The sequence below is a fragment of the Vulpes vulpes genome, chromosome 13 (assembly GCF_048418805.1).
Source record: "Vulpes vulpes isolate BD-2025 chromosome 13, VulVul3, whole genome shotgun sequence".
Lineage (NCBI taxonomy): Eukaryota > Metazoa > Chordata > Mammalia > Carnivora > Canidae > Vulpes > Vulpes vulpes.
In genome coordinates, this window is record NC_132792.1 from 148,330,558 (window position 1) to 148,355,349 (window position 24,792).

General features: G+C 48.4%; 2 protein-coding genes across 12 annotated transcripts in view; one reads left to right on the top strand and one right to left on the bottom strand.

Moving 5' to 3' along the window:
* Window positions 1–16,691, bottom strand: part of PROX1 (prospero homeobox 1) — a 57,924-nt gene extending 41,233 nt beyond the window's left edge. Inside the window, exons 1-4 of one of the 7 annotated variants that reach the window (XM_072733284.1) lie at window positions 16,676–16,691; window positions 11,104–11,209; window positions 5,294–5,336; window positions 1,454–3,245 (exon numbers count right to left, since the gene is read on the bottom strand). In XM_072733284.1, the coding sequence (XP_072589385.1) occupies window positions 1,454–3,178 (1,725 nt within the window). In that variant the 5' untranslated portion in view covers window positions 3,179–3,245; window positions 5,294–5,336; window positions 11,104–11,209; window positions 16,676–16,691. Of the gene's footprint in view, window positions 1–1,453; window positions 3,246–5,293; window positions 5,337–10,432; window positions 10,942–11,103; window positions 11,210–11,396; window positions 11,877–16,675 lie in introns of those variants that run through there. The other 6 variants (XM_072733281.1, XM_072733283.1, XM_026001111.2 and 3 more) reach the window with 6 other exon arrangements.
* LOC112921781 (uncharacterized) overlaps window positions 11,396–24,792 on the top strand; it is a 201,441-nt gene continuing 188,044 nt past the window's right edge. For 3 of the 5 annotated variants that reach the window (XR_011996378.1, XR_011996379.1, XR_011996380.1), the window contains exons 1-2: window positions 15,805–16,220; window positions 18,592–18,693. The gene's annotated coding sequence lies outside the window, so the exon portion shown is untranslated. Of the gene's footprint in view, window positions 11,516–15,804; window positions 16,221–18,591; window positions 18,694–24,792 lie in introns of those variants that run through there. The other 2 variants (XR_011996381.1, XR_011996382.1) reach the window with 2 other exon arrangements.

Here is a 24,792-nt window from a genome sequence, read left to right on the forward strand (position 1 = left end):
TATATATCCAAGTCCTCAATATCTTTATCTTCCTTCCTCGCATGACATTATTCTCTTCTCACTGTGGAAAGAGACTGTATTTAACTGCCCCAAGTGGGTCTCATACTTGTGGCTCTCATTCACCTTATCAGAAATCTTCACTACCGTCCTCAGAGCTGGTTAGAAGGATGGCCTTCCCCACATAGAAAAAAATGTATTTCCATCATAGCTGGGACTTTGCACTTACGTGGCAGCCTCTGGAGTGGGCTTAGATACTAAAATGTCAATCTCTAGTCATCAGGACAATTGCTCAAAATCCTCAATTTAGCAACAGCCAACTTAATTACTAAATTTTATGTCCATCTGGCAATTGATTATAAAAGAAACCTGCCTCTACCTGCCCCCAAATGCTACTATTCTACGACCCCAAAACACCAACAACCACAAGATTTTAAAAAATTTACTGAAAGGAGCAATTTACAGAGAAAAAAAAAAGTCAGTTAAAAATAACTGGAGTTCAGGACAAGTCTAATAAAAAATACAACTGGCATCTCTACCTAAAAGTCAGGTTCAAAATATAAAAGAGTCATAAAAAAGAGCCATTTTTACGTCGAATACAGCTGAGTTTTATATTTAATTGTGCTCTCTCGCTTTCCAAAATAATTTGCTTTGTGTATGTTAGGACAAAAGATTTCTGTGTATGGCTGAACAGAGGTTAATCATGCATAGAGGCAGCTGCACCAGACCCAAAGAACAGACCTTGGGTGAACGAGAGAGAGAGAGAGAGAGAGAGAGAGAGAGAGAGAGAGAGAGAGACCAATGTCGTCTGAATAAATCAGTACCTGTATATTTCCTTAAAGAAACAACCACAACAAACCATGTCTCACTTAAAGATTAGAGAGAATCTCTTTCCCCCCTCGCTGCCCCCATGTCCAGTTTCTCCCACCCAAGCCTCCCACCAGTAAAGTGCTCTTCGTAAGATTTAATCAGGTCTTCTTTACACAGCCCAGGAGCCCTGCAGATGGTTTAAAGGGAGAATTCTTCTTATGGAATCTTAAGGATCTCAAAACTGACTTTTCTTTTGGCTCCATTATAAAACTTAATACCCTAAAAAATCGGATAGAATTCAATATGACAATGAGATTTTTGTCCATCTCTGAATCTAATCCTAAAGAGAGAGAGAGAGAGAGAGAGAATATACAGGAAGAATAGCAGAAAAAGCACATATTAAATCCCAGCTCTTCGAGGCAATTAACAACTTGTGAAAGTTGCAAAGATGTGGGTTTCCCGTGAAGCTTTTGTGCGATCAGAAGTGCCACACGTGTGTTGATGAAAGCCTATTACTCCGGATAATAGGAAAGGTTGCATTCCTAAGAAGATACTAATCTACATTATTCTATATATTGTGGAAACCTGACCTTTGGGGAAGCCTCTTTTTGTTTTGTTTTCCTCGAGGGGGAAAATAAAAGGATATTGCACTTCCCGAATAAGGTGAGATTTCGGACATGTCTTGAAGATCGCCACACTCGGACTTGATGAGTGACAGGGAGAGCCCTTCTGCGGTGCTGGGTGGGTGTGCTGGTGAACAAGGATGGTGGCTCAGGTGGTGGGATGACATCTTGGTCCTCAGACTCGTTGTCTCCCTAGTTAAGTCTAAGGATTCAGGAGAGGCTCTGTCTTTTCCCGAGAAGGAGCCGGAGGGAGCACCTAATGGACTCTGAAATGGGTAGGCCATCAAGGGAAGGGGGAAGGGGTGGCGGAAGGTGGACGTGGTGAAGCCTGCGGTGGCAGAGAGAGGCGACTGGTGCAGGGGCTGGTGGTGGCCGCCGGCGGGGGGGCCGGAGGCGGACTGGTCGGAGGAGTTTTTGCGGACAACCAGGGGCAGCGCTTCCGTCTGGTCTGTGGAACTGGGCATCTGCACGTTGCCAAAGGTGTCCAGGGGGTTCGGAATGATGACGTCGCCAAAGCACTGCAGGCGCTGGTTGGCGGTGTGGAAATTGTGGTTTTCCCCGTTGACTGCAAATCGGGCCTGGGGAATCTGGAGAGGCGGGAAGACCTGAGGAACCTGGCGGGAGGGTTTGGCGGAAAAGACTTTGACCACAGTGTCCACAACTTGCGACATGGCAGTGTTCAGTTCCTGCTTCAAGGTCTCGGCCAAATGTTTGCCTTCTGGTTGTAAGGAGTTTGGCCCGTGATCTCTTTCTTTGTTGTTGCCTTCTCGTTTCGGCTTGTTTTCAGCCAGCTCCTGCTCCCTGATCAGGGCTCGGGCTCGGTCGATGAACTGCCCTGGGTCCAGCTCGCACATCTCGTTATCTGACCGGCCCACGGAGTCCTGCGCCCTGGCGTCCAGGATCTCCGAGCGCATGCTGTCTTCAGACAGGTTCCCATCTTCATCATTTTCAGAATCGGTGCTGTCATAGATCTGGTAGAACTTCTCCTGCAGCTGGCGCAGCTGTTTCTGCATGTCCTCCAGCTGCTGCTTCAGCTGTCGGCGCTCCTCTCGCTTCTGTTCTTTTCGGGCTGAAACCAGCTGCTGGAAACTCTGTTGCTGCTGCTGGGGCAGCTTCTGCTTGCGTTTGTTTTCTCTGTAACTTTCTCGGGGACTCACAGACTGCGGGGCCATCTCTCTTTCATTTTCATTGCCCCTTAATGCCACACTGGGGGAATGGCTCATACCCCGAATGATATTCTCAACCCGGGCGCGCTTTGCTCTCAGGTGCTCATCACATAAGCGATCCATATCAAACTGGCTCATAGTAGGCCTGCCAAAAGGGGAAAGACACTCTGGGGGGCTGTCTCTTGAAGAGTTGCTGCATATATCCTCCTGATGTACTTCGGAGCCTGTACTAGAGAGACCGCTGGCTTGGAAACTGGGCTCCGTGCCACCATTTTTGTTCATGTTATTTTTCAACAGCTGGGAAATTATGGTTGCTCCTGGAAAAGGCATCATGGCATCTTCATACGAGTTCGCCCTCTTCAGCAGCTTGCGGAGTACATTTGACTTTTCCCCATCTGCATGCTGCACCACTGAATACTCAACATCCTGCTCAGAACCTTGGGGATTCATGGCACTAAAAAACGTTGCTCTTGCCTTAGCAAAAAATGCAGATGCTGTCCCTACCGTCCTTTTCACTCCAATGTCAACTCTTCTCCTCTTGGTTTGCCGGCTTAAGAGGGCTGTGCTGTCATGGTCAGGCATCACTGGACAGTTATTGTGCCATCTTCAAAAGCTCGTCAGCTGGGCACAGCTCAAGAATCCCGGGACCCTGGCCAACAGAACAAAAGGACTGATGAATCATTTTCTTTAAATTTCTCCAAATTTCCTGACCTCAATCCTGAATCAAATGCAAAATGCATAGGCTCTGGGATTTATGGCACATTACAATTATTGCAATTTATTATGCACTCTGCTTGAAATGAAACATTTTTAAATATTTCTGCTCCACTGGTTTAAGATGGATTAAGATTAAAAAAAAAAAAAAGCAAAAACTGCTTAAGCACCAGTAATATGATTCTCTTTCACAAATGCCTAAAATGATACTGTTTATCTTCAGAAGAAACGGTAGATTATAAGAACACAGCCTCTGACAACCAATTGATTAAATTTTGGGTACTGAGATTCATATTACAAAAGAAGATGAAAGTGGTCTATACTTAAGAAATAAGGTTAAAATTTGAGGCTGTGTGAAATTTGGAGGAAAAATTCCATTTCTGAATTAAACTTATGGTGATTTTAACGCTCTTAGTGGAAGAAGACTTGAAAATAAATGCAAATACTTAACACTCCCCCCCCCTTTTTACAGATTTTTAAAATATTTTTGTCATATGTGAAATGGGAAGGAGAACACCCCCATCAGCATCTTTCCAATATAAATGGTCAATTTAACATTGAAATAAATGCACAAATACTCATTTTACAAGTCTGCTTATTTAGCATAGATATGCATTTTTATTAGTAAAATCACATTTGAAAATGGTATCTGTTGCTATATTTTAACACAAGTGTAAGAATATTTATACATTTTCATGATGTCCTTTTGATAAATTATTACAAAGTTGGACTCACTGCAAAAGAAGGGAATTGTCACGTTTTAGAAATCAAAATGTGGAACAATAAATTGAGTTAGGCAAGGATAAATACATCTTCAGTATCAGTTTTCTTCTATTCAGATCTGCCAAAATCTGTTCCAATGCCTAAGGAAACTTTAACATACACCGTTTGTGAATCGTATTTCTTATGCCAAATTAAAGGGAAAAAAAGATAAATAAAGAAGAAAACAGCATCAATCAAAATACATGAGAAAGAGAAATATCGTCTCTGCATATGAACTTCCATTGTTTCTTGAGGACACAATATGAAAAGAATAGCTTTCCTTGCATGTTATAAAAGGCACTTGACATATTTTGTGACTTATTACCTAGTGATACTAACCCCAAATTCTGTATAAATCTAAGATGTCGTATCTTTTTGCTTACAATTAACATTTTATGAAGAAAATGAAAATATTTTTTTCACACAGGGTTTATCTCATATTAAACTTCACGTTTGCTTAACAGAGCACATCTTCACAATAACAGGGTCTATTGCCAAAGGCAGCGTGCAGAGTGTTTGGAACAGCTCCCATCTCTTTCGGTTCACCTGTAAAAACATCTACGTGCTCCCTAGGACTGCATCTGTGGCTAGTTTTAAAGAATGACTATCCATGCAAATAGGCATAATTTCAGCATGAAATAACCTGTAAAAATCAAGAAAATGCTCAATGCTTAGATGACAATGTGTGGGTTTTTAATTTTTTTTTTTTTCAAGCAACAAAGATTTCATCCTGCATTCCTTGTTCCTGGTTTCTACGTGAAGATACAACGTTTTTTTTTTTTTTTTTTAAAGCCTGTTTTAGAGTATTATGCAAGCAATATGATGCTTCTTTATATTTTTTGTATACTTAAAAATACTTTTTGTACGCCTCAGGATAAAATTTCCTGAAGTCAGAATGGAAACAGATCTTAAGAACTTCAACACTGGGTTCAAAATTGGTTTCAGAATGATTTTGAACCCTCAACACATCAATAATAAAACTGTGTTCAGGAATAGCAAATGCAATGACAAATATTTCACTGACACATTAGATCTGATAAATCAGGTATAGCGATCAGATGAGAAAAAGAAAAAGACCGAGACAAACAAGAAAAGGGATGAATTATTTCAAAGCCTAGAAAGACTTGCACACTGGGGGTAGGTCTTTGCAAGGAGGACTTTGGTGTGTGTATCTCGGCTTTCCAAAAATAGAGTTCATTGCCATTATTAAAATTTTTTTACCTCTTTCCTTTTTGTGTGCAAATCCTTTCCTCTTTAATATCACCTGAAAGGCACATGAGTCTCCAATCAAAACGGTGAACAAACTTTCTGCAGTCTTTTTTCTTCCTCTGTTCATCTGAACACCCCATCTGGATTTTCCTCCTACCCATCCTTGCTAGGGAAAGAGCATCTCTGAAACAGAGGCTCAGAAATGACAGGCTGGTGTAAGAGATGAGCACAAGGTCATCCCCAGGCATCCTTCCTTTCCCAACTGCCATTTACCTCTGCGTCAACTGTACTTCCTCTCATCTAGCCTAGGTATCAACAGCTGCATCCCTGCTTCATGCCCAAGCCAAGAAGAGGGCTGTGCTCTTCCTAAGGTGGAAAGACATGATACTCTCATCTTCAGTGGACAGTGTTAATTAGACATGCTTTGGAGTCTTTCAAGAACAAAATATCTTGCAACTTCCTTCAAATTAATTCACCAAACTAACCTGGTTTTTGCAATCCCTTTTTTTAACCAGTCAGCATTTTAGATTAGATAATGACTTGCCTTCTGTTTTGGGTTAAGAGAATTTAAATATTTTTAGGTCTTGTAAAATGTCCAGCTAAGATGTAACAAACAGGACAAAACAAATAGGAAAAATTATATATTCCACTAAGACAAGGCACTATATCAGTAGGCACAAATAAATATATCTCTCCACATAGCTAAGGCCTAAACTTAGAACTAAAGGTATGGTAGTAGTACACACTGGGATCATAACTCATGGAGGCAAGAGACGACATTAGGTAATTGTAACTGTTTGACGTAATACTTCATTAGCATCTTGATTCATAAACAAGATCTATATGTGAACATACTGACCACAGAAGAAAATGTTTTGTTAAATGTCTGCAATAGAAATTAAATCACTTGTAAATACTTTTAAAGGCGCTTCCATGAATTTCCCAATCCAGAATTTAGAGATGCTATGGACTGACTGGCTTTATCACTCATACCATCTTGGCCCATTAAGATTTGTAGAAATTCCTTTATTTCTCAACATATGTACTGCCACAATGTTTCAACTACAATTACTATTGACTCTTACTGTATTTTAATTTTAACATTAATTTGGAGTTTAACCAGGCAGCAGGAAACCTTTTGATCAGCACTTGTGAACATTAATATCAGCAAGTACGCAGAAAAAAAAATACTGATACAGAATTTGAACCCAAATGTATTATTGTTTGGATACGCATATTCTATTCCTGTAAACTCCTCTTTAATATTAAAAATCATACAGAATATTTTTATTATTAAATATTTTGTCATGCCATTTGGTATTTTACTACACCGATGCTTTAATAATTCCTATATGATGAATATCTTGACATAGCAGATTCCTCCCAGAAAAATGTAAGGACACATATCCAGGTAAAATCAAGTCAGATTTTAACTACTCCAAAAGATTCATTAAAACCTGAATTATCTGATGTCTGTTGTGTAATTTAACATGGAGAATCCGAAGAAACCTGGTGAGTTAATGTTAGAAAAGAATTTTCAGGGAAGAATTTCAAAGGAACACTGCATCGTGAAGTAGAAAGTGGTTAAGCGCTCTACTTTAATAGAGAAGTTATTTGGGGGAGGGGAGTACAACTTTTACGTATCTATCTGGAATCCAGATTCTGGACAAAGAAGTGTTCATTATGGTAATTATCCAAATAGTTCAGACAAATCTTTTATGAGACAGGGGGAGTGTAAGGTTGGCATGGTTTCCTGTTTGGATTACTTAGATTATCTGTCTTTGTTGATAAAATTATTTGAAGAAATTGCTCAAGCCTACACTTTAGTTCTTATAGAAAACCACCTTTGGATGGGCCTCTAATCTACTTGGGTCAACCTGGTTATGAAATTTCAAGTGGAATATCACTAACAAAGAACATTTTAAGCCCATCTGAAAATCAGTAACTCAAAGGGGAAAAAAAAAACAATCAGATGATTTGATTGAGGTCCTCTCCTCCACCAAATCACTAAGCTGCCCTCTTCACTATATTCCAGAGTTCATGTCTGCTAATTAGCAACTTCTCCTTCAGAGATGTTTCTGCTTATTGTAAGGTTAAAAAAGCGTTTTATGTTTAGCTTGAAGAAGCCACTTGACACAAGTTAAATCTTCAATGAACTAAGATTGTATTGTCAAATCTTCTATCAGACTTCGAAATTTCCTATCACAATAGAGTTCTCAAATCACAATCATTTCACTGAAAATTCCTCCATCCTATCAAAAATTCCCTACATTTTTCACCTGTAAAACGAACGTACTATTTTCTGAGGCACGCTGAAAATATTTATCTGTACTTATCTAAAAAGCAATAATTCACCAAATTAGTAAATGAGAGAAATGATCTCAAGAAAAAACACGCTTTTTCTTTTTGTAGAAACTAAAATACTCTAAATGTCCTTGGAAGCCCTAGAGTACACTAGGCAATAAGGTTTGAGAAATTCCTTACGTATATGTCCTTTCTGGTTTATACAGGTACTTAATTAGAATCCAATAATAATGATACATCACACACAATCCATCTTCATATTGTAAAACCAGTAACATTTTATAATTTCTTTGTTAAACCTAAACCTAAAAATCCCTTACATTAATAGATGAAAATGCAAGACAATCCCTGAAATGATATAAGAAATTCTTTTTTTTTTTTTTTTAAAGGGGGACTATTTGCACTTTGAACAAATAAAGAGCAACCCTGGCAGCTAGCTTACGCTTTAAGATTGCAAGTGCTACTTATAGAGAAACCATGCTAGGAAATGAATAAAGTGAGAACAAAGATGCATGTTACGTATGCATGACTTTTTTTCCCACAAGGTGGTGATTAGACTGAACAGAATTCTGCATAATGGACACATAAAATATCAATAAGTACCAGGCGCAGATAACCCCTATTAAAAATAAAGCAAATAGACATGGCCATAGATGACACGAAAGAACTTCGAAAACATCCAAGGAAAGTATTGGGAGAGGGACTTTGATGTGTAAGTCTAAAGAGTAAATACACATGGTATCTCCTTTTCATGAAACGATGATCATCACCCAAACGGCAGAACCAACCAACAAAACCATTCTCCATCTAACCTATTTCTATGTAACACAAGAAGTCGCCTGTTTAAAGAAAAACTTAAAAGGTCAAGTTTGAATAATCCAGCTACAGTGCTTACATTGAATTCTCAGTATCTTCCCTCAACCATCAAGCCACAGCCCTTACCTTCCCCTATTTTGCCATTATATGGACAAGTCCATGTTGTAGCATATGGACACATTAACCCAAATGCTCCTCTTTTCCCTCCTCACCACACACAGCCCATTTTATTCTGAAAATACTCAGAAGTTCTTGCAAGAAACTCCTCACAGAGCCCACTGCCTGCATCACGCATCAAACAGAAAAGCGCAGTTACCTCTCACGTACTTGAGATTTTCCTTCTCCATCAAAGTAATAACTAGGACATCTGGCACATGTCTGGTACAATGACAGGCTCATTCTACTTTATGAGAGTATTTAACATATGACTTGAAAGAGTTTATGCACATACCTATTCTTTCTGGGCAGGGAGAAAGCACGCTAAAAAGATAAGCTTTAACAACAGTAACACTTTCAAATGACTTTGGTATTCTTGGCAGTTACACACACCACCCATGGCTGCCCAAAACACACACGCACACAAAAGACGCTCTCACCCACCCCCCTTCGGCACCGCAGACCTGGGAGACAGGCATAAAGTAGAGAGGGAAGCAAAGGGAAAGTCAATCTCCCTCCACCTGCTGCCTGAAGTGGGGGTACTGGCAGCCGCCTGGCAGCCCAAGTCTGAGACACAGCCTCAGCAGCAGCCTGCCAACATCCTTAAGAAAAATAAACAAACACAAACCAACTCGCCCCCCACCCCCAAGCAAAGAACTCACATGGCAGGGCTCAAAACATAACAACAGCCCAGTTCCCTTTAGTCCGGACAATCCTATTAACCAGGGCACCCATAAATTCATAAACCTCTGCAACCCCGGGGTGCGCATTGTGGTCTGGAACTGTACAGACACACACAGACACAGAGGAAATTTGCACCTGTCTTTCTTGACACAACACACCTGTCAGGCCCTGCCCATGCACAGCACTCTACTAATAGACCTCTGCCTACCTAGTTTAGGAAAGGAAATTATTTTTTTTTTTTGTAAGGGAGATTATAGGTGGGCGGGAAGGAGGGTGGGAGGAAGGGGGAGAGGGAAGGGGGGGGGAGAGGAAGAGAGAACAAGAGAAGACACTTCTAGCCTTGACTTTGAGAGAAGGCCATCCTGTGCTTGGACTGTTTTTATAAGCTCAAGGAGACAACACAGACCTTCTTGGAAAAATAAAAACAAGCAGGTGAGTTCCCAGCCTTCCCCCAGGCGGAGTAGGGTTCTGGATTGCCAAGAACAGCAGTTCCACACTCCAACCTGCCTCCTTGGGCTATTTAAGACGATCGCCCAACCCCTTCTCCTTCTCTGCCAGCCTGGAGGACTCTCAACTTCCGAAAAAAGCTGAGAAGTGGCGGGAGACGTGTGAGTCTCTCTCTCGAAAGCGACTGCCCCGTTACCTCCCCTCCCTCCCGCCCTTCCACACACATACCCCCCCTCATCCCCCCCCCCCAAACCAACTCCAATCCACACTTTCCACCGACGTTCAGTCTTAGCAGCAGTGAGTGGCCTGCCCGCCAGAAGCACCAACAACTTGCTAAACTGGACTTTGGGTGATGTCTCCCCTCCAACGCCCCCCCACCCTCCGGTCCCCCTCCTCGGCCCTTTGGGCCAAGATTGCAGCTCTTCCCGCCCTCCTCACCATTCTCCCCGGTAACAGTTACCCTCACCTCTGATCTCCTCCGGCCCCAGTCCTCCGAACCGGGGCAGAGCTGCAGGTACCACCCAGACAAGAGCAGATCCGTGCAGCCCGACAGCACCGCCAGCCAGCCAGCCAGCCAGCCAGCCAGCGGGGACTGCGAGAGTCTTGGCCTCGCAGATCCGCAGCCCAAGAACATCCCCTACCCCCGCCCGCCCCGCGACCGCCCGGGCCCGGGCCCCATCCCTGCGGCGCTCGGGCCCCATCCCTGCACCACGCCACCTCCGGGGGCTCCCGCCGCCGCCTTACCCAACTCCACTTGACCTAGCCCTGGTTCCTCCGAGCTCGGGAGAGGGGCGCCGCGCTGGGTTTCCCGGGACCATCTCTCCACCGCTCCAACCCCGATTTCAACATTTCGGCTTCCACAGCGTTTTGCGAGGAAAAGTAACAGAGCGCCCTCCTCCTCCTCCTCCTCCTCCTCCTCCTCCTCCTCCTCTTCCCTCTCCCCCTCCTCCCTCCTCCCCAGCCAGCCCTCCGCCGGGGTTAAAAAGGAGAAGTGAAAGGTATGCAAATGACAAGCAAATTGGAAGAGCCTGGAAGAAAGGCAGCTATAATAAACAAGACAAAGAGGGAGGACCAGGGGACTTAGCACGGGAGTTCTAACCCCGGGGAGACGGGAGCCAGGAGGCTCGGCGGAAAGCGGGGATCCAGGCGAACAAAAAGCGACCCGGTCCCCCTCGCGGTCCCTCTCTCCCCAGAAGAGAGGGCGAGAGGAGGAAGGGAAGGAGGGCAGTCGCCTCCTCACAGCGCAGCAACAGTACACAAAAGGTGACAAGATCAGCGGCAAGTCCAGCGCTATCAGCCTGCCCCCCTCCCCTCCCACCATCACCGCCACCGCCACCGCCACCGCCACCACCGCCACCACCACCCCAGCCACCAGCAGGAAAGAGAAAGAAATAAAAGCCAAGCGGATCACTTACTCTTAGGGACTGGGAGGAGCGGAGCGCTGAGTTCCACGGAGGCTCCTGCTTAGAAACTGTGTAGAGGCTATTTTATTACGATTCATTGAAATAACAGCATTTTCTCCTGGGGGGGCGGGGGGAAGAAAATGTTTACACGGGTATGAGTAATGGGAGTCCCTTTGGGAGAGTCTCTTTTCTCTTCTTTTTTTTCTTTTCTTTTCTTCTTCTCCCCCTTCCCATTCAAGAACAAGCCAGGACAAGTGATTCTGGAAAAGGGGAGGGGACTGGCCAGAGGGAGCGAGGATACTTACGCGGTTGCAGAAGGCAGCGGGACCCAGCGTGGTTTTGCCGGCGGGGAGAGGAGGACACGCGCGCGCACACACGCGGCGGTGTCTTGCGGGTGATGGATGGGATGATTGGAGCGGGGCCGGTGAGTGTGCGCGAGCGGGGCGCGCAGGGGCGAGCAGGGGCGAGCGGGGCGAGGGGACGAGGGAAGGGCGGGAGGGGAGAGGAGAGAGAGCGGGGAGGAGCGGAGCCGAGAGCCGAGAGAGAAAGGAGGGAAGGAGAGAGGAGCGCGCGGAGCGCAGCGGAGCCGAGCGGAGCGGGCGCGGGCGCGGGACCGGGCGCGGGAGCGGGAGCGGGCGCGGGAGCGGGCGGCCCGGCCAGAGCTCTTGGCGCCGCTGCGCTTCCCCGGCTGCAATGGTGTATTATTTCAGAGCGCTCCCTCGGCTGAGGGCTCCGCTCCACAACAAGATTTACTTTAAGACACAGCTGAAGGAAACAGGAAGACTGCACGTCACAGTCTGACTGACGTACCCGGCCCCAGCACCCAATCGCGAGGCGCCTTCGGATTCAAGGGGGGATAGCGAGGCAAGAGAACTTGGGAGGAAAAAAAAATATAAAAGGGGTGGGGGTGGAGGGGCTGGGAAGAGAGCAGGGGAGAGGGGGGCCCCCCCTGGCGCCCTTGCGCTCCCCCCTCCCCCGCGCCTCCATCCCCCACCCCCACCCCCCACCCCCCTGCCCCCGCCCTGCCACCGCTTCGGGGCGACGGGATCGCAGCGCCGGGGCCGGAGCGAGCCATCTGCGGGCACCGTGCAAAGCGGGCGACGGCGCGAGCGGCGCTCGGCTCGCGCTAGCTCGTCCAGGACGCAGCTCCTTCTTTTTTTTTTTTTTTTTTTTTTTTACACCCCCTCCTTCCTTTCCCAGATACAGCTGATCCAGTTCGCCCAGTGGCCGAGCGTGGAGAGCGGACTTGGGTGGAGGAAGGCACAGAAAAGTATACTGGAGGAGGAAAAGTGGGGCTTTAGGGGTGGGGTGGTACAGGAGGCGGGAGAGCGGTAGCTCCAGTCGTTCCACCTTTTAAGTGATCATAGATAGTATCACGAATACATGTCACCCTTGCTTCCGTGGAGAGGCGAGAGGTGGACAGGGAATTACAGGTAGGTTTGGGATTAAAATAATAGGTGCCAGAGGTTGCACTTGGGCTCCGCTGCATCTGGTCGAGCAGATCAGTGTTGGCTGAGTTCCAGTTAATCTCCCGTCACAGTTATTAGGAAGAAGAATATTTGCCACTGGTTATTTGGATTGTGGGTGTAGCAGCCCTTTTCTGTTGTGGGGAGCCGGGTGGGGGGATGTTGCAGACATAACCTCGCAATTGCCCCTTACTGACTGACTCGCCCCAGAAGGACCAAAGAGAGAGGTTTCATATAGAGGTACAGAGTTCTGACGCCTGGGAAACAAACCTTAAAGTTTATTAGGTAAGAAATTTCAAACGCTCAGATTCCGGGCTTCAGCGTAAAGCTGTAGGAAATTCACTTTGCTTTGACATTTCTTGGATGAAAAATAACCAGCAAGCTCTCTTTAGATAATGGGGCTCTTAAAGAGCTCCTTGGGGGTTTTGCAAGTTGCACATGCTAAAGGGCATTTCTAGCCGCAGCCACGACGTGTCTTTCACCGGGCACAGTAAACGGCTTTTAATAAAGCAACCGCGTTTATGACCTAAAGACCCTATAAAAGCCAGGACTTACAAGGTCTGCGAAGCAGAAACATTCATACCTAGTCGATTAGACACTCAGTTTTTAGGTAGGATGGGGACAAGTATCTTTCGTATGTTCCTCGAATTCAGGCAGATCAAAGGTTGAATGACGTTGGTTGGGACAACAGAGTGTTTGTGAGGTGTGTTACAAGTACACTGGCCGACAACTACCACCATCTTCTGCAATACACACGCGGGCGCGCACGCGCGCGCACGCACACACACACACACACACACACCTTTCTTAGGACATTTACAATTTCAGCCTCACATTCGTCAAAATGTGAAGAAGTCTTCTCTTTGAATAAGAATAGAGATGATAACGTGCCTGAGACTAGACCCTGTAGGAAACTTTTGGCACGGAATTCAAACATTGAAAAGAAGAAGAAAAAAAAATCAAGCTGGCCAGGGTAGGTGTCAGGGATAAGAAAAGAGACTTGCTTGAGCATCCCCAGCCTTCATTCCTCCCTTTCCACCGCCCCCAGACACTCCCTCCGCACCATCACGGAAAACAACACAGAGGCATACAAACACACCACTCACACTTCCAGTGACCGGCTATTGTATCAAGTGTTATAATCGAGATGTGACAATTTAGGCTGGGAACAGAAATAATCTAGCAACATGCCCATTAGATGCAGGATGGAATAATGCGTCTATTGGTTGGGTCCTTTCGAGGTAAGCGGGTGTACTGAGCGCGGAAATGTGGGTGCTGTTGAAAGGATCAAGGCTACTTCCTCCCTTCTTTTCCGTCCTATTATTTTCTTGAAGTAGCCTAGTTTGTACACATATTAGTGCCAGCCCACAGATGAACTGGTAGGAGGAAAGGATATATGCCCTCCACACCCTTAAGCCATCTGCTCATTTTGACGTTTAAAAGGAAGGAGGGCAGGGAAGGACGAGGGGGACAAGGGGGCAGAAATGGAGCGAGAGAGCGAAAAGATTCAGAGTCTGGAGGGAAATGGCTTGAACTTCAAGCCCACAAGTTCTGTCGATTGCACCTAGCGCTCGGATGCACATCTTGCACACTCTTCGCCCGGGAACTGGCGGCAGGAAAAGTTCCCTGCGAACCCCAGGAGGCCCTCTGTCACTCCCGGGGCGCGGAGGGGGTGGGGGGCGGGAAGGCAGGCCGGGGTGGAAGTCGGGGTAACCCGCTTGGCAGCCAAGGAAGCTCCCCCACCCCCCCAGCCAACGCAGCGGAGGCTCGCGGCTCGCCACGCTCAGCCGCGGCAGTTCGCAGCCCGCAATAGGGCGCAGGAGCGGCTGGTTGAAATAGGAGCGCGCGCGACGCCGGGCAGGCGAGCTCGGTCCGTAGTAGCCCAGCTCGGTGAGCTACGTACGCGGAGCCCTGTCCTGTCCCCTACTGTCGGGGACACGTACAGGCCGGGCTCCTGGCAACCTCTCTTGCCCGAGCCGCGGCGCTCTCCCAGGTCTCGGGCCGCCCTAGAGCCAGGCAGGAGGCCCGAGCCCCCTATCTCGGGCGACTCCCGGTTTGTTTTCTGATAGGGGAGAAGCGATCAGTCAGGTCGGAGCCGAGAAGTCGCCTAGATATTGGCTCCATCTCTGAAACCAGCGGCCAGACCTAGGGTCAACCCCTTCCTCCGCCCATTGGCAACATAACCCCAATAACTTAAAAGTTAACGCAAGTTCGGACCCGTCTTCCAACAAACCTCATCATCCATCCATGCAGACTTGCATGTACTTATTTATGGGAAGGGGGATCTGCTGTGAGTTCTTAGTCAAACTCTTGCAGTTATCACTTATGCATCTGGTTCTGGGTTAGGCACACTTTGCTTTGACATCTCCTCGGTGTGATTTCAGGGCCCCTGCCCGCCCCCCCCACCCCCTCCACCGTTCTTTCTTAAAGCCCTTAGAGGAAGGTAGGAGGGAAGATTGCATGTAAGAAATCTAAAACCTTACAAAGAACCGTCGTCAGATCCGAAAACCAATTCTGGGAATTTCAACCAGATCCAGCAGACAGGCCAACATGGGCGTGGATTTCGGGAGAAAGATGCTGAGGATCCCTGCCTGGACACACAAACACACACAAAACCATGCACTCTCCACCACCACCACCACCACCACCACCACCACCACCACCACCACCACCCTGAAGAGGGGAAGAGAAAGAAATAAAAACCAACTCCAGGGTGCAGGCCGGCCTGCTTCCGGCTGTCTGGAGGCAGACTGACCGCCATTCTCTCATCCCCCACCCCCTACCCCCTGTGCCCAGTGTGACGCCAAGCCCAACCTGGATCTGTTCTGAAAGGGGGGTGGGGGGGGGTTGTGAAATGCCACAAGATCAGTAGCAAGTAGCAGCTGCGGCGTTTCTCTCCTGGGAACCCCACTGCTTAGAAGCCTCCCGAGTGATGTTTGTTTAACCAACAGCTTTCAAAGTAAACAGAGGCCAAGCGCTCCAAAGAAGTTGAAATATAACCCTTACAAGAATTTGGGGCCGCAGCGCTGGCGGAACAAGTAATTATTTTAAGCAATAAAGCTTCCATCCCCAATAAGGGTCCGCCACGGTGCCCAAAGGAAACTAAAATCGCCCTAAAGATCTAAATGCATCGAAAGGACTCATGACAGTAAAGTGACCTCAAAGACCATCACCCTTCGTCCACCCACACACCTGCGGGGTCGGTCGTCCGTGAGCGAAGGGGGGGGGGGCACACAACCGGCTGGATTGGGGGGAAGTGGGCGAAAACAATCGAAGGGAGGGTACATTCCCTGCCCCGGGAGTAGAAAAGAGTAGGCTGGGAGCTGTGCGCCGCCAACCCTGGCTTTGCCTCAGGCACCGAACTTTCCAATATCAAGATATTAACAGATGGTGGTGAGCACATGGAGGGCTGTTACTTACATAATCCAGCCACTCCGCCCGGCCGCGCCGAGCCCGGCAAGGCGTCCGCCAGGCCGCGCGCGCGCATCCCGAGGGGGGCGCCTGCACCCCCACCCCCACCCCCACCCCCACCCCCACCCCAAATAACGTGTCCTTTCTCCATCCCCACCCGGCTCTTCGGGGGCTTAGCATTTGGAGAGGTCGTGCTTTCAGACAAACATTCGCATCGATCGGGTTGTGCTTTACCGTCTCCAGCGCACCGCGGTAAAGAAGCTGGGAGACCCGGGGGCAGAGGGACGCGGAGGCAGCGCGCTCGGGGAGCAGCGGCCGCTCCCCTCCGTATGGGGCGGGCGGGGGGCACCGGGGAGCGGACTGGATGTCCGCGGTTGACATCCCTCCTTCTTTGGCTCGGAGGAGCGGGTCTTTCCCAGTCACTGAAATACAAAGGCCGGCTCGGGGCCGCGGTGGGGGCGGAGGGGGGAGCGGGGCGGGGTGAGGGTGTGAGTGCGAGGGGACGCCTCTGCGCGCGGGGGCGCAGTGGGCAAAGTTACGCGAAGCCTCCGGGCACCGCTCCGCTCCCGAGCTTCCGCAGGGCTCCGAGCGCCGCGCCGCGCACGCGGGGGGTCCCTGGCGCGCGGCCCCCGCCCCGCCCCGCCCCCGCGGCCCGGGGCGCCCCCCGCCCGCCCCGCCCCGCCCCGCCACGCGGAGCGCCTGTGTACCTCCGCCCGCGTGTCGGGGGACGCGTGTGTTTGCAGAGCCTCTCCCTGACGGCGCCTCCGGCCGCCGAGACCCGTGAGGAATACGCCCGCGTGGGTTGGAAAAGTTTCGGGTTGGGAGGGAAGGCGGGAGTCGCCTCTCGGGGCCCCCGGCGGGAGCGGGGCTGCCCGGCCGGCGGCTTCCTCCCGGTCTCCTTCCTCCTCGCTCCCGGCCCTTCCTTCCTCGCCGCGGCCCCGCGCTAGGTGTCGCGGCCTCTCGGCCCGGGGACCGCGGGCGCGAGATGCTGCGGCGGCGGCGGCGGCGGCGGCGGCGGCGGCCCCGCGCTGCGAGCAGAGGGCACGCCCCTCCGGCCCGCGCGGCTCCCGGGGGTCCCGGTCGCCCCGCCGGGCCCCACGGGCCTCGCCTCCTCCGGGGCCGCAGCCCTGCTCCACTGGCCCGCGCTGGGCACACGCCGCGCGCGCAGAGGGCGGCCACCTGCTCCCCGCGCTGCGCGGGCCGGGGACCCCCGACGCCGCCGGGCCCCCGCCCCCGCCCCCGCCCTGGCGCACGCCCTCCCCGCCCCTCCCCCAGCCCGACGCCCGCCGCCCTCCGCCCGCCTGTTGCTGCGGGGCCTTTCCCGCGGCCGCGCGCCCGCACCGGGGACGCGCTCCACCTGCGCGAGGGGGGCCCTCCCCAAGGGGCGCGTCGGAAGGGTTGCAAACCTCCCCTCCCCCTTCTTTTAATCTCAGGACATTTGGCCTGAGATTACTCCAGCTCCTTTCTTTGGTCTTCCAAGTCCAGGGTGTGAATTCCCCTGGGGGGTGGGGGTGCTCCATGCGGGGTGGCTTTTGGCGATTTGGGGGTGATAGGACTTAAGTCATCCTTCCTGTCCTTCGTACTAGGGTTTTACTCGGGAGCGGGCTAGAGGTAAATAGGTGTAGGCCTGGCAACAGAGGAAAAAGAGAAGGAAACTCCCAGTTTGGATTTATTTGGTGGTGATGGTGGTGGGGTGGTGGGGTGCGGGGGAGCGAGAGAGACTCTGGAAAGTTGCATTTTGTTTAAATTAGAGCAAGACAAAGTTGAAAGGCAGATTTCTGTAATTTTTCTGGTGATATTTCTTTTATGAAGTATCTAAGTGTCTGTTTGTCATCATTTTGAGATCAAAAGGAAAATCCATATGCTGCAGAGTTTTTCGAAATTGCTATTTAAATATGTTTTAAATGTTTTATCCAACATGGAGAGGGCTGCTCAGCGGTAAGACCGGTGACAGGGATAGCAGGATGGTTTGATGTGGAGCTGTGGTTCCCGAGAGTGGCGAGTAATCAAGAATCACCAAGGGAGCTTTTAAAAAACAAAGATTTCTGGGCCCATCCCAGCCAGGCAATCCGTGGGAGGACCTGGGCATCTGGGGGTCCTGCTGTGTTTCCAATTACTACTCAGTGACTGACTTCTGGGACCTTAGGTGTGTTACTTAATCTGTTTGAGCCTCAGTTCTTTTCATCTGGTAAGTGGGGATAATGTCCAACTTACAGAGTTGCAGCGAATTTTCTTTAAGTAAAATTGCTCAGCACATGGCTGGTGCTCAGTGAACCTATTTTGCCTACAAGTATGTGCTCTACACACTCACACTGATCCATACTCCTCTTATAGAGAACTCCCTCCCCCAAATATTTTGATGAAGCTAAAAGGATTGTCATTTGATATGTACACATATGCACATTTTAGCATATGCATAGGTGCTGCTTTGGGCTCTTTATGTATACACCTCTCACCTTTTAGGGTGGAAACCATAGGATTAGTGCCTGTTTGGCAGCTAAGCTCTGTGCTCTTGGACCTAGAACTGACCATCCTGGCAGACAGGAATCATTTACTGATCTGAAGTCTGCTTTTTTCTTTCTTTCTTTCTTGTTTTGGTCCTTTCACCTTCCCTGCTTTATAGATGGCAAACCTTTCCTCCAGAAGGAACCAATGAAACTGCAGGACAAAAAGTTCTATTCAAGAAGGGAACAAGAAGAAGGGGAAAAAAGATCAACAATCCTAGGTAAAGCTAAAACAAATGTGTATCATCTGTGGTATATTTTTACATGTCTGAATGAACGACTGCCCCAAATCTCTGTAAACTACGACCCTTCACGAACTTCGGTTCAAACCAATGAACACAAGCACACCCCAACATCATTACGAGGGGGCCCAGCCAAAGACAGCTGTGAGAAGGCAAAGAAAGATAGGCGGGCAGGTGCCATCCCTGGCTGTGACTCTGCAGTAGTGTGAGAGGAAGAAAGCCAGAGAAAGGGAACACGCTCAACGAGCAGAGAAACATCAAGAAGGCTGACAGTTTTAGAACTGGAGATGGCTGTGAGTAGCTAATTATACATCCCCAAAAAGGTATTTGCTGGTACCCTCCACAAGCTTGAGATAAGTAATTAGGGTGTTTCTTGGGCCAGGATAAGGGGCAGATTGCCAGCTTGGAGCATCTGCGGGACCAGTCCTTAGTGAATGAACCCAGGGGTTGGGAGGAGGCACTCCCTGAATGAGAGAGAGTTCAAGCATCGCCCCTCAAAGCCTGTCCTCCTAGGGTTTGTGGATATCTTTGGGCAAGTGTGGAAGATTGCTGCTCTCTGGACCTGGGGGAAATGCCTGTGACTCTAGAGGACAAAACAAAAAACCTCAAGACAACTGTAGGGAAACACACATGTGGGGCCAAACTGTTGGGACACAGGTGACACTGACTTCTCACTCCCAGGGTAGAAGCAGCACTTTGGCCTATATATGAGATCCAGGTAGAGAGATTGGGGGAGGTGGAAGGGTCGGCAGCGGTGGGGGGTGGGGGGTGGCAGAGGATGAGCTGGGTAGAATGGGTAGTGGAGGGCAGAGTTTGGAGCAGCAAGGGTTGGGTAGGAAGAGGTGTTGGTGGGGGTGGGAGTGGAGTGGGCCGGGGTGAGGAGAGAGTGTAGGTATATGCCCTGCAGAGTACAAGTCAGAGAGGCCCTGGGTTCCAAGGGAGCAGAAATAGGGAGAGACTGCACTTGGGGGTGCCTGTGACTGGAAGGAGACCAGGAACACCAGTTCCTCTGTGAGGTGGCTCACTGAGGGCTGACTGGGGGGTAGAAGTGTGTCTGGAGGGCCAATGAGGAGGCAGCCGAAGAAAAGGTCATGAGGCTACATAGGACCTTTGCTCATGCCAGGTGAAGGGCGTAGTGACAAGACTTCCTCAGGCCCTCACTAGCCTGCTGAAACTTCCGAAGCCACTGGCTGGCTTGCTCCTCCTGGCTTGACAAGAAGGCCTGGGGCTGTGCTTGGAAGCTGCTGCCTGGGCCCTGGGGCCATGAGGGCCAGCAGGTGTACAGCAGCAGCACCTGGCTCCCTGCTTCCCCCTCCCTCTGCAGACTGGGCTCTTCACCCCCAGCGGGGGCCTCCCCTGCAGGCCTCAATCCCTGCTCTGAGCCCTGTATGGCTCCCCTCACCCCAGGTCATCCGCCCTCTTCTTTTCCCTCACAGCTAAGGCATCTCCTCCACACTAATCTTCTGGTGGTGGTGCCTGGGAGCAGGTACTGGGCACGAGGGGGTGCGTAACCCTAAGTGGACTCAAAGAAAAACGGAATAATACAATTCAACAGATAACTAATGTTTGCAGCACATGGATGGCTAAGAATGGCAGCGGGTGACCGTGTTGAGGGAGCAGAGCCAACTGGAAGACTTAGGGTCTTGGTCAACACGGGTGGGTAGTTATGTGTTTGATTTAGTTGGGTTTCTGAAACTTCAATTAGGAGCACAAGTGTGAAAGAATCCGGAGGAGGGGCAAAGTGTCCACACCTCCTCCTCTCAATATCCTGGTGTTCTTTCAGGGAGAATTGAGAAGGAGGCAAACAGACATAGCAACAAGCACTGATAGGTATTTCAGCACTTATTGAGCACCTCCAATGTGGTGACTGTGCCACATGTGGGAGGCTCAGTGCCGCCATTTTCCTCATTCTAAAACGCCATTGATGATAGGACGCTCAGGCTATCTAAAAACGGCTTTTGAGAGAAAAAAGAAAACCTGAGGACTTTAAATGCACCATGGATTTATCTCAGTGTGAGAAAAAGTGAAACTTAGAAGTGAAGAAAGAAAGTATATTAAGTGTAGGTCTCTCCACAGCCCTGAGAAGAATCATCCCTACTGTAGGGATGAGTAGACTGAGAGGGGGGAAGGTTTCGCCACTTGCTCAAGGCCACAGAGCCAGGAAGTAGCAGTCAGGATTGGCACCCAGGTTGGCCCGTGCTCAGAGCTAGAACAGTTTCTCCTCGGGCACAAGACCCCTCCGCAAGACTGGGCTTTGTCAGCTTTCTCCTGGCCCCTTGTTCTGTCTCTACCCTTCGACCATCCACACCCCCTCCCCCACCCTCTAAGCTATGGAGATTTCCATGAGGAGAAAGTAATTCATGGGGGGAGAAAAGGTACAAAATAGTCAAATTACATTCTTCAGATTCAAATAGAGTCTTTAAAAGGGTAAAAACCATGCATGCCAGGTTTTGCTGTGCGCTGCAGGAAGTCGATGAATTCAAGGATCCCTGTATTGCTGAAAATAGAATTGTAAAAAATAAAAGGGGTGGGGGGAGAAAGTGAACGAAACTAATCCTATTAAACGTGGTAGCATGTTTTTGTGGCACGCAGGGAGAGATTAAGCACAGGAAAGGGGATAAGTGCGGCTTCAGTTTCACTAAACTAATGTGACAACTTGTCATTGGAAATCTTTGCAGCTTGTTAGTAGATGACTAGCTGATTCAGAAGTGTTTTCTATCATTCCCTTTGTGTCTCCCGTGAGGTGTTTTTTTTTTTTTTTTTAATTTTCTTTCTTTTCCTGTTTCTTTCTTACTCATGCTGCTCTATTTTGCTTTTTAATCCTTCGTGTCTCCTTCAAGTCAAAACATTTAGCTGGCTCTAATCAAGATTGGGTTTTGAAGATGCCCTTTGACCTCGAGTGGCCCGGAGAAGCCCCGGAGGGGGACTGCCCTCCAATCCCCAGCCCAGGGTCGGTCTTGCGGCTGGAAAACCCGAGCTTCTGGCTGACACTCGCATTTCAGATTTTATTTTTCAACGGCCCTTTCCCTCCCCCCCGCCCCTTCCTTCTTATTCTAACCTCTCATTCTCTCCCATTTGCCTTGCATTTCCAGGCTTCTGGTTTGGTTTCCACCTAACCCCATTGCTCACTTTCCCTTTCTTTTCTCTTTAGTAACTTCTTTCCCTCACCTGCTCACTTTCCCTCTTCTCTTTCATCTCTCTTAGAATTTCTTTTTCCCTTTTCAGCGCACCCCAAAGAACTCTCTTAGTCTTTCTTTCCTTCTGAGAAGACAGCTGGATACATAGAGAAAAGTTGTGAATCCCTTACAGTAGTTTCCACGTTGAAGTAACCCCCGCCGGAGGGGGCAGGATCCTGGGGGGCCCTCCTCCCCCAGGGCCTATCACAGATCTGCAGGGAACAAAAGGCTGATCTCAATCAAGAGGAAGCAAGAATTTTAGGCTCGGGCACTGTCTTTCCAAAGCAGGTGTCTAGCGTGTTTGGAAATACGGCTGACCAGCCCTCTGTCTCTGGCTTTGGCCTGGCTCCCTCCCCCGCTCTTACTTTCCCCACTGGCTGACCACCAGAGGCGAGATGTTGAGTCAATGGAAAAACAACATTCGCCAACATTAAAGGGAGACTGTTTGGAAAAGGAAGGCCCTGCAGAGGTGCAGAGGAAGCCTGTACATTAACACGGGCCACCTCTTATCTGGGGCAGCTGGGCCCAAGCCGCCCGTGCTGATTCCCTGGCTTTGCCAAGAGACCTTCAGCAGAGAGGCCAGGCCGCCTTGCAGGGGCGGGGTGCGGGGGTGGGGGGGGGGCTGATCCCCATCCAGAAGCAGAGCATCACCAGCACTTTTAGAGACAAAAAGGCCTTGCTTTTCTCCCAGGGGCTTAATGGGGGAAACCTGCATCAATAAGCAAAGTCTTGCAAAAGGCAGCAGTTCTCTGGGCCTTTGTGCCTGGATGCTGCTCACTGCTCCTCACCCGAAACCCAGCCCCTAGGCCCCTCTTCAGTCCTCAGTCCTTTTGAAGACTCTCAAGTGCTGTAAGGACCAACCATTCTGACCTGAATGTGAATTATAGGGAGAGACAAGCTAAAGTGACCCAAAGGAGAATTAGAAAGAGAGAGAGAGAGAGAGAAACAAACCAAAAACCACGTGGGTAGGTTCACCCTGGCTCTAAATTGCTTACCGTTAAGTCTTGAGCCAGCTCCTGATGGAAAGATAAGGTAAATCCTTAATCAGTCAATAATTAACCGAAGCTCCATTAATGGTCTAGTCAACCAAATCCTGCTGACACCTTCAGAACCCTGCTTCAGTGGGAGGGTTAGCTGGAACCTTTCAATAGACCCCACTCTTAGATCACACATAGAAAGAGGTGTAAAGTTCTGTTTGTACCTGCCAGTGAAGTCTTTTCTTAGGCTCACTTCTTTGGATGACTTCTGCAGATTTCACTTTTGGAAATCTCTCTCTCTCTCTCTCTCTCTCTCTCTCTCTGTGTGTGTGTGTGTGTGTGTGTGTGTGTGTGTGTGTGTGTGTCTGTGTCTTGTCTGTGTTGTGTATGAAACAGCTTGGAGATCCATTCTGGTTCCAGGTCCGTTTGAGTCAAATCCCAGATGTGTTCTGATCGTTACTACCTCACTTTTCCTAGAGGACCATATCTTTTCTCTCCTGCTTTCCTCATCAGTTTGTAGTTTATTCCCAGTGTCTGTGGATATTCCTATTCTTAGGTTCTCAATGTCAATGCCTCTTCAATTTGTGGTAAAAGCAGAAACGCATCTTAAGGGATAAACAACCACGTAGCCCTACCAAAGCATGGAAATAATTTTTTCAATTTTAAATAAGTAGAAGTTTAAGGGACTAATAAATATTGATTTTGGTCTTTCTGGTAGATCAAGTTATTTTTACTTCCTACAGAAGCAAATTTTTAGGAAGAGGGGCTTAGGTCTTAAATTGTTTATAATTTCATTTTTTTTTCTTTTGCTTTGCTTTGTTGTTCTGTACAGCATCTAGTGTGTTTTGATATGCTGTTAGTTATACTATTAGATGAAAAAAATCAGTATTTAAATGTGATTTGAATTTTTCCTAAGGTCAAGCTGTAGGTCACAACTGGATGCCAGTCCATGAACTTTCCCTGTAATTTTGTCTACTCAAGGCATTTGAAAAACAAGTTCTTGGGGCTCCTGGGTGGCTCAGTTGGTTAAGTCCCTACTTTCAGCTTAGGTCATGATCCTGGGGTCCGTGGATCGAGCCCCATGTCAGGCTCCCTGCTCAGTGGGGAGTCTGCTCTCTCTCTCTCTCTATCAAGTAGATAAATAAAATCTTTCAAAAAAAAAAAAAAAAAGAAAAGAAAAATATATTCTTTTAGATACTGAGGAACTGGGGTACAAAAGTAGTGGTTTGATATGAACCCATCTCTGTCCCAGGAGAAAAATAACAAAAATTGAATGCTTGGTTACTAAGGTACCAGTGGTGTTATTCCTGCATGTCGGAGATGGTTCATCCATTTACACTTCTGTTGGTCCCACAGCTCAGCCTCTGTGATCACCAACACATCATTCTCCCCTCCTAATAGAACTCAGTAGTCTGGGTGCTCAATTAATCCTTGGCTGCTTGGGGGAGTTGCCAATGAGTGGAATTTCTGCCAATGATCTGTAACACCCTTTTCAACAAACATTAATTGAATGACATTTCTTTTTTCCTCAAACCATCCATCTGTCCTTTCTTATGCAACTTTTGAGTTTTAAAAGGGTAGAAGGCAAGCTTTCTTTTGGTCACACGTTTGACTTAAGAAGATAATCTCTGAATTAAAAAATATGACCTACTACAGCCTTTTAAATAAGTCTAGAAGATTCACAAGCCCGAAGCAACATGTTAAATATAAAACTCATTAGATCCAGCCTTCTTTTTCTGTTTGCTCATTAAAACTTCCTGCTCCCATGAAGGAAGTTGGTAAATGGCTCGATTCAATGTTGCTATGATCATTTGGGGGTACAAGTGGGAATGGGAAAGGTAAGAAGAAAAATAGTGAGGAATTTTTAAAAAAACTAGTCATTTAATTTGCAGGTAAACAAATCTAGGACCCAGTTTTCTTGCGTT